Raw genomic sequence first — 9,512 nt, forward strand, 5'->3', positions numbered from 1 at the left:
GGGAACCACACATTGTAGGATTATTCTAACTCTATAATGTGAAGTTGATATGAAACGAATTTCTTCAAACCCAAATTATAACCAAAGACTCTCCCACCCCTCCCCAGGCCTTAAAACTCATCTCTTATTTTTGACATACAATTTATGAAAAATATGAAAGATAATGACATAAGAATGTACACAAGGCTAGTCCAAATTTCTCCATTCATGGTTCCCAATTCAGGACCAGAATTGGTTCCCTCACAAATTTTGCACTTGTTGGTAAGGAGAATTTTGTACTTTCTACAGCACAATCCATTGAACTCAATCGTTTTGTCAGAAAATAAAAAGAGGTCCAGAATTCATATCACATGACAATTATGTACTTTCTACAGCTCAACTACTGAGCACACCAATTTGTGACAAAGTAAAGAGAGGATATGAAAAACAAAAATGGAACCACGCAAATGCACTTAGAGAAAAAGCAATGGAAGCATGGTAACCTTCACCATGGACGGCAGAACCACAATCAGCAGATCAAACCACCGTGTGTTCCACATTTCAGCGGTCGAAATTCGCAGATCCATCCAAGAAAATTTGTCAATTCACCAAACAAAGGCCAGCGAGAATACACGCCAAAAGAATAGAACAATACTAGACTGAGAAACAAAGCGTAAAGATCTTTACAGAAAACCAATGTCTTGTCTCCTCCTTACGGGGTCCTCTAGCTACATGCATTCAATTGTTCTGCTTTACCCAAACACTCAAGATAGATGACTGAAATTTACACACCTACTAGACTGCCCACTGAAGAGCCAGAAAAAGAAAATCTTTATAAAGTTGAACATGATGAAGATAAGATGCTGGAAAGAAACCCCAAAAAGGGGAGAAGTAACATAACACAATGTACTTATTCTCAAAAAACGAAGATGCCTCCGTCTGAGCAGTTCATCAACTTGCTGTTGCAGCTCGAGTCCCTGCTAATATTAAAAAGGAAACAGAGCAAAGCTCAGTACAACAATAAGTGAGATAGGAAAATCGGAAAATCACATCTGAAAATAGTAGACTTGGTAAGTCAATCAGCATGTGAACCCAAATGTTAAATTCTGGTGCTTTGCCATGCAGTTTTCCTTTGATATTGAAATGCCAATAACTAATGTGTTGGCATACAAGCCCCAGCACGGTAAGCAACAACATGCAAGGATCAAATATGAAAAGAACATCCACCCCACCCCACCCAAGCGTAAGGAGGGGCTCACAACAGAGGCATACATTTTTCTTCCTTTTCTAGAAGAAAAGAGTGTTGGCGGCGATAATATAAGCCAACTGATGCAAAAATGAAAAAAAAGGAACTCGATGTCGAAGGCTGTCGATGTCTCAATTTGACAAATTTAAGAGTAAGATCAAACATGAGAAATTTTCTCTGTATATTCATAAGTTTATGCTACATAAAGATATAAAAGATTAGATATTTTGCAATCCAAACCATTCATATTATTTTATCGAAATAGAGTTAAAGTTAAGTTACTTTCAAGTAGTGAAAAGGTAGAATCTTTCTGGGACTTGAGGGAACCAGACGAAAATGCAACTCTTCGCAGTATTTATCACAATAAATCTTCACAATTGAACTATTTAGGCTGAATATATAGATGGCCCATCAAACTTGCCCGATTTCTTCATTTAGACACTTGCGCTAATGCTTTTACCTACTCCCTCCGTTTCAATTTATGTGAATATATTTGACTGGGCACGGCATTTAAAAAAAGAGAGAAGACTTTTGGAACTTGTGGTGTAAAATAAGACACATATTTTGTGTGGCTATAAATCATTGCATAAAGGTAAATTGTTTCCAAATAAGGAAAGGAGTCATTCTTTTTGGCACGGACTAAAAAGGAAATAGGTTCACATAAATTGAAACGGAGGGAGTATTGAACAACAGTTGTTAGTTGAAAATGTACCTATTAGACACACGATGTTGATATGACACCGAGTGTGTTTCACACATCGTTTAAGAGCGTGATATGCCTATATAATGCTGATTACGTGGGTCCCAAGGACAGGTGAGTATTTTTATTTTTTCTCTTTTTTGTTCATCTAAAAGCTCAGCTACTAGCCTACTACTACCACCGTGCCGACATTTGTTTTCCGATCAATGTCAGACCGTCGATTTCTAGCTTAGTCTCTAATGGGTTCACTCCATAGTCCATAAGATGATTTCGCTAAGAAATTCAATGCAACTTGATAATTGCTGAAGTTTAAATCAGCTTTACCTATTTTTTGCCATCTCCTTGTATGGGGTTAGAGCTCGGTATAGCTTTCGCGGAATTGGGGAATTACGTAATCACGATAGGAAGAAAGAAGAAAGAAGAGTACTTTTGTTTTCTCAGTTTAAAATGGATTGGTTCAGATGGATCAAGATAGGAAAGAACACGGTAACTGCCTGAGTTCAATCGACAGTATGAACGTTCCGATGAAAAGGTCCTTTTTCGACCTTGGAAACAGTGTCATCGCGCAAAACGACAACATTTGGGTTGTCGTAAATGAAGAGTGCCGGTGACTGCTGGCTTTTCCAACAAACAAATCAGTAATGGGACGAGTGAAGTAATGTGATGAGATATTGACGAATATTGTTGCTGAAGAGAATGGAGAGGAAGAGACAAAGATAAAGAAATGGCATTTTTTTTTTTTGACAAGGAAGGACCCTGGATCGGGGGATAACGATAAAGAAATGGTATTTCTGGAGGCAAAGATTATTTAGTGCCAAGACTAATAATAGAAAGACGAGATTGCTTAGTTCCAATCAGGATGGGGCTTGCTCAAATAGGATTTGTTGCCGGAAATATGAAGGTCTGCTAGAATTCTTTTCCAATCAACTTCTCTTTTCTTAATCTTGCCCATTTTACTTTGATGACGTGTATTTTTATGATTGGCTTCATTTTCCACGTCACAGCGAGTGGAATTCACGCACTGAACTTAGTTTAGAATTGTGAATATGTGTTCAATTGACACAATTTGAACACAGGATAGGTGTGTTCAATAGGTACAAGCTTAGTTCAGGTGTCTAAATGAACAAATTGGGCACGTTTGAGGGTCGTCTATGTATGACCCAAAATTTAGATCTAGGTTTATACAATCAAGTTTATAATAAAGTAGGGTTAATCTTAGCCAATATTAATATCCAAAAGATAGACCAAATGTTTTTGTAGTAAGATCCCTCGTGTGCTGTTGAGTGGCAATGAATGACAACAATAATGGTATAATAAATGATTCAAGAATATGGAAGATAGCAATAAATAACAACGAATGACATTTAAGTAAATAAATGGATGAAGGTCACCCAACAAAGGTGAGATTCCCCAATAATTCTTGTGACAAGGATAGATGGTGATAAGCCTTTGAATATTCAGATCCTTCTTGGATCGGGGGAGAAAGAATAGATAAAGATACGAGAAAAAAGTAAACTTTTTAGAGAATGCCAATGTGTTGTTTTTTACAATGAATGTCCCCTCCCCTCTATAACTACATATCTTTCTATTTATAAGGGTGCATGGGTGATGGGCCACAAAACCATAAATAGTACAACTGAGAGGAATATTCACTGGAATATTCTCTGGCGAACCATCATCCTAGAACTAGCCGTTACTGCTTTAATGAAAGGAGTGTTCGTCATCGCCCTCAGTTGAGCCACTTCGACCTCGACGATGACGCGTTGTCTTCTTGTGACATCGACCTTTTGAGGTCAAGTCATCGACGACACGTGGCAGCCTTCGGAGGCTTCCTTGATGTCGACTTGGTCCACATATGATCATGGTAGTTTTTTACCCACACAGTCTGTGTGTTCAGCCAACTATTTAACTGTAGGAAAACTTTAAAGCCCCCGAGGATTGCACTGCATCCTTATATAAAAACTTAAATCACTGCCCAACAATTGATATAATACTATCACTTCATGATTTATTAGTACTTATTCAAGATCTGTAATTATTTAATAATATTTGTCAAATAACTATGAAAGATCAGTGTAATATATTCAGCAAACATCAGAAATGAACAATTAATTAGAACTTCGTGTCTTTGGATACAGGACCATAAGCATTACGCACACACAATATTTGTCAAATAACTATGAAAGATCAGTGTAATATATTCAGCAAACATCAGAAATGAACAATTAATTAGAACTTCGTGTCTTTGGATACAGGACCATAAGCATTACGCACACACATACACTCTTTTTTTTTTTAACAAGTACTGCTATATTTTTTAGGTATTTACATGCTATAGTGTTAAATTTTAGGTAGTGAAGCAGGGTCGGCAGATATAGCATTCTCTTCTATTTATTATAAGTGGACTCCACCCTTTGACTTGATTGAATTGAGTCTTCTTCTATAGCTTTCAAGTGCTGAACCCAATCCAACTCAAACCATGTACTTTTTCAGATTTGAGAGGTTAGGGAAGTTTGTTCCAAGTAAAAACTTGTCTTAACATTTCAAGAATCTTTCTTAAGCATAATCAAGCATGCCAAAGACTACTCATTATATTTAATTTGTGTCCTGCTAAATACTGTCATTAGTGGAATTTCCTATAAAACAATAAACCATGATATGCATTAGAAAATTTCAGTGCACGCCTCTAAATGCAAAGTCTAAGGATGTAATTGAACATGATAAAGACATGACTGTGAAAAAAGTATATAATCCAGATCCGGGTGGTAATCAGGATTCATGTGAACCAAAAGGATGACGCTTCATTTATTTCAGGTTTCAAAGTAGTTAGGTCCATACCAAAAAGTGAAATTAAAATTAAAGTCAAGTTAACCTTTTCTTTTACTCCTGCCAGAAGGGTTTCCAGTAGGGGCTCCACTACCCAATTCACAGCCAGAACCCTCCTTCAGTTCAGAGATCTGATTACCCAAACATTGGAGAGTCTCAAATTCACAATTATCGAAGCCTTGTCCATCTAATGCTGTGCCATCCGAGTTTTTACCTTCTGATCCAGGGTGGAGGCAGTAAACCCGATCATCACATTGCAAGTTGCAAGGGTTCATCACATATGCTCCAGGGAGATTAGGATTAACAAGGTTCTGATAAACATCCCCACTCTTCATAGGCTTCTGGTATGGAAAAGATCCAATTTCACCTTCAATTCTTCCACGGATATCCACAAGCAAGCACTTGAGCCTTGCAATCTCAGCTTCCAACACAGCCTGACCCTGCAGCCTTTTCATGAGTTGCTGATTTATAGCCCTTAATCTGACAACTTCGTCTTCTAATGAGGCAGCTCGAGCCTTCTTCTTCTCACGGTACTTACGAACCGCTTCTCTATTACCCAAAGGGCGTTTCTTTCTTTTTCCCTCTGCGGATTCAGCAGTATCATCACTTGCCGTCTTATCCTCACTCAGGGGAGGAACTATTTTGGTGTGAACATGATAACATGTATGTGTGTGAGTGCTATCAGGGCCAGGTGGATTGCAGGTGTGTGTATGAGTGCAGGCATGTGTATCCTTGAGAATTTCATTGAAGAAACTGTCCATCAAACCACTATCTGGAAATTCACCAAAATTTGAACTTGACAACATTTCTTGGTTAGAAAATTCCAGTTCCCCGTCATCCATCACAAAAATCCAAAAGAATTAAATAAGCCACAATCTGCAGGATAAACACAAGAAATTAGGACACGGTTTAGCGCCCCTAACTCTTTCTCCTCACTTTTTTATATTAAATAAAATAAATCCAAAAGAATTAAATAAGCCACAATCTGCAGGATAAACACAAGAAATTAGGACACGGTTTAGCGCCCCCTAACTCTTTCTCCTCACTTTTTTATATTAAATAAAATAATCCACATAGATCTTCATGGTTCCGAATTAAGAGACCCCTGTCCAGATCGCATTGCACCTCCAAACTCAGATGTCTCAACAACTAGTCGTGATGTCAGGAGGTGGGGCAAACCCCGCAAGCACAAGCAAGAGAACATGGCGAAGAATTCAAAATTTGAGCATGATAGGTAACATAACTATGCTTTGCCAGGAAAAATGAAGTTTCAAAGTTGAAATTCTAACTACAAGTTTAACTTGGTTGCACACAAAACACCTTAAACACACACAACTAACCCACCCCCACCCTCAACCCAATGATGCAAAACTCAGAATTTGCAAATGAATCAAAATCCTAGAAAGGAAAAGCAAGAGAACACGGCAAGGAGTTCAAAATTTGAGTAGAATAAGTAATATAACTATGCTTTGCCAGGAAAATTGAAGTATTTTGAAGCCGAAATTCTGACAAAGATTTTAACTTTCCATACGAAATAACTTATCAGACCCGCCCAACTACCCCATCTTCTAAAACAATAAACAAAATTCATATTTAATGTGTAACATGATTTCAAAGCAGAAAAATTGAATCTTGAATACTATTAAAGTTGAGAGTCTTAACAAAAAATTTAACTTCCCATACGAAATAGTAGCTTAAAAGAGACACCCAACTCTCCCATTCACCACAAGAATCAAAACCCAGAATTTGCCACATAAATTTAAAGCAGAAGAAAACGACTTTGATTCATGACCTTAACAACAACTATTATGCCTCAATCCCAAGTTAATTGGATCAGTTTCATTCAAATTCATGAGCTTAAACTTTCAGAAGATAACGATAAAGAAAAAAGAACCTTACGAGGTTACGACGAAACAATTATGCAGCGTCTGGAGTCTGAGTAGGTGAAGAGAGGGGTTAAAGATAAGGGCGAAAAATAAAGAATATGCGAGTTGTGCAGGAAAAGGGGAACCCTAGAAAAGGTGATTCTGGAGATATATGGGCAAATCTTTTAATGGCGGAAAAAGAATGGTCGAAGGAGAGGGGCCAATACTAGTCAGTGATTCCAACAAATGCAACAGGGTCCTCCTCTTCACTCTATGGGAAAGTCAGATACTCGATTGTTATTTATACTTACTTGAGGGGCCTCTGGTAATTCTTTAATCATGGAATTTCCTTAAACAAAAGTACAACTTGCGGTGCTGCATCAGACTACTATTAGTCATGCCACTATATAGTGTTAAATATCCTGGGCATTTATGAGACTATTTGTCTTAATGATCTGTTATATATATATATATATTATTTATTTAAAAATAAATTAATTTTAACTTTTCATTTTACTGTTAAAGAGAATTTTTTATAGCTATACAAATTATGATATGTTTAAGATAACAAGTTTAAAAAATCTTTCTTATCTCTTACTCATATAAATTGAAACGACGAAAGTATGTACATTTCAATCAATTGTCTATAGTTATCATATTTCTTTACAATGAGAAGTTCTGTGATGGCTTGTTCAATTAAGACTTAGGAACGGATGTAGTGTGTGGGTTACGATTTCATTCGATCAGTAATTTTTGCTGAACTCGATAGTGGTAAGAGTTTACTAGATAAGTATAGATTATTAATCTCAAACTCAATAAATAAAAAATACTATAGTAGAATCTCAAACTTAAATTCTTAAAATTTGAATTCTTAATCCACCTATATTAAAACTATATTCGCATATCAACAAATTCATCAGCCTTTTGAAAACTCGTAATAAAAATCGTTTTTATGTTTTTATTTTCATTTTTTAGTAAATCGTTTTTATGCAATGTATCAATGTATCAATTGTCAATCTATCATAACTCTTGTTTATTGGTGTTCGGTTACCACTTACCAACTTGCATAGCGGAGTCGCAGCAACTACTTCAGTCTCTACAAAATACTTCCCAGCAGCCTTTGTCATTAGGTCCAGTATTTTTAAATCGTTTTTGACTTTTGTTCGACCTTATAATTGGTGACTCACACCCCCCCCCCCCCCCCCCTTCTTTTTTTTGTTTCCTAAACGTTCTCTTCCATTTGGTCTATATGATCAGAATTGGTTCTTTTATTTTTTATATTTCTGGCAATTAGGAAATAGGTGTACTTGCAAATAATATGTCTAGTATTTTTAAAAGCGTTACACGAATAGTATAAAGTATTTACACTATATTAGATCATATTTATCCACTGCGATCGATAATGTGCCCCAATTATCAGTGTCACGTTTTAAGGAGGATTGCTTAGGAGTGGGCATATTTCGGTCCGAACCGAAGAAACGGGGAAAAAATATAATTATGCAATATTTAAGAAAATTTTACAGACTTCCAGCAGCAATAATCAATTAACAAATATGGCAACTAATTAACTGTAATCCTAGCAGAAACCTATAATATTGGATCAAGAATCACGTTTTCAGTTACTAAATTATCGCAAACGATTCAATTTCTAATTAACTACGTTTCATATATCACGCTTGAGAACAAACTAGGATCTCAATGATTCTTTTCCTTTCATAAAAGTTATTTATAAATAAACTTGGGATAAAACATGTATAAAGCAATCAACAGTTGAGAAAATAATCAAATATTGAAATAATATATAATGAATATAATAAGTACATTGATATATACTACCACTAAGAATTGAAAAGTAAGAACATTAAGATCAAAAATATTACGAGAAAATATTTGAAGTGTATCCAATCCGTTGGAAATAAGATCAATATAACTCCAATGAATTTGGAATTTAGCCGGTATAATAACAATGATATAATGTATTAATTGGAACATATATATATTATACATATATTTACGGAATAATTCTGTTATATTACATATTTAATTATCACTATTTAATTATATAATTGGTATAATAATGGTATTATTATAAAATGTGGAATTGTTCTTCAATGCATTTATATTTCAATTATTCTGAATTTATCGCAAGAATATGACTTCCACCAGAATTGATTCTTAGTATATTGCATCTATAATTAATATTTAATTATATAAAAGGTGTTGTTTACCCTTAAAATTGGATAACAATTAAACTTATAACATGGTTTTAAGGACACGTTATTTCACCTAATACCAATTGATAGATGTGAGGATGAGTAATAGAAATTAACAATAAAGTAAAGCAAACCAGTGTTAGAATGGAACTCAGCCCTCGAGTTTGGATACCCTCGAACTGGTTGATGCAAGAACAATTAAAGTATAACAAGCTGATGAACAATAGTATAAACGAGAAAGAGAATTATATTGCTTTGATAATTGTCAATAGTGTGTGCTACAAATGATTAGAACCCCCTTTATGTAGTAGAGAAATTCCACTTATGGTATAATTCTATTTACAGAAGAAAATCCCATGATTAGCTGATTAACCGTTTTTGATTTGATCTATTCCGAGATTTACGCCATGATCTTCGACCAGTCACCGAGATTTACGCCATGATCCTCGACCAGTCACGGATATCTCGCCTTTCTGTTATTATGCTATCTTCGATTTTGCTCGATATCTGTCCCATTTGGCTTCGATCACTAGTAGCCTCAATCTTGACAGGTACCTCGATTTTGAACTCGGTACCTTATCCTCGTGATTTAGTCTGTTCCGTTATGAGGTCGTCCTTCGATGCAACCTCCCGGTCTCGATCAAATAGTAAAATCGGGTGGGCCCAATTTTAACCGTATACAG

At 35.7% G+C, this 9,512-nt stretch overlaps 1 protein-coding gene across 2 annotated transcripts; it reads right to left on the minus strand.

Moving 5' to 3' along the window:
* Window positions 1–621: 621 nt before the first annotated feature.
* Window positions 622–6,898, minus strand: LOC104121329 (basic leucine zipper 23-like). 2 transcript variants are annotated; one of them, XM_009633296.4, is made up of 3 exons: window positions 6,651–6,898; window positions 4,798–5,627; window positions 622–956 (listed from the first exon to the last, which is right to left on the minus strand). In XM_009633296.4, the coding sequence occupies exons 2-3, from the start codon at window positions 5,591–5,593 to the stop codon at window positions 931–933; spliced, it is 822 nt and encodes a 273-aa protein (XP_009631591.1). In that variant the 5' UTR covers window positions 5,594–5,627; window positions 6,651–6,898; the 3' UTR covers window positions 622–930. The 2 variants fall into 2 exon arrangements, with proteins under 2 accessions (XP_009631591.1, XP_009631599.1); XM_009633304.4 differs by having other exon boundaries at window positions 6,646–6,898.
* Between the last annotated feature and the right edge of the window lie 2,614 nt (window positions 6,899–9,512).

Source organism: Nicotiana tomentosiformis, chromosome 3 (assembly GCF_000390325.3).
Source record: "Nicotiana tomentosiformis chromosome 3, ASM39032v3, whole genome shotgun sequence".
NCBI lineage: Eukaryota > Viridiplantae > Streptophyta > Magnoliopsida > Solanales > Solanaceae > Nicotiana > Nicotiana tomentosiformis.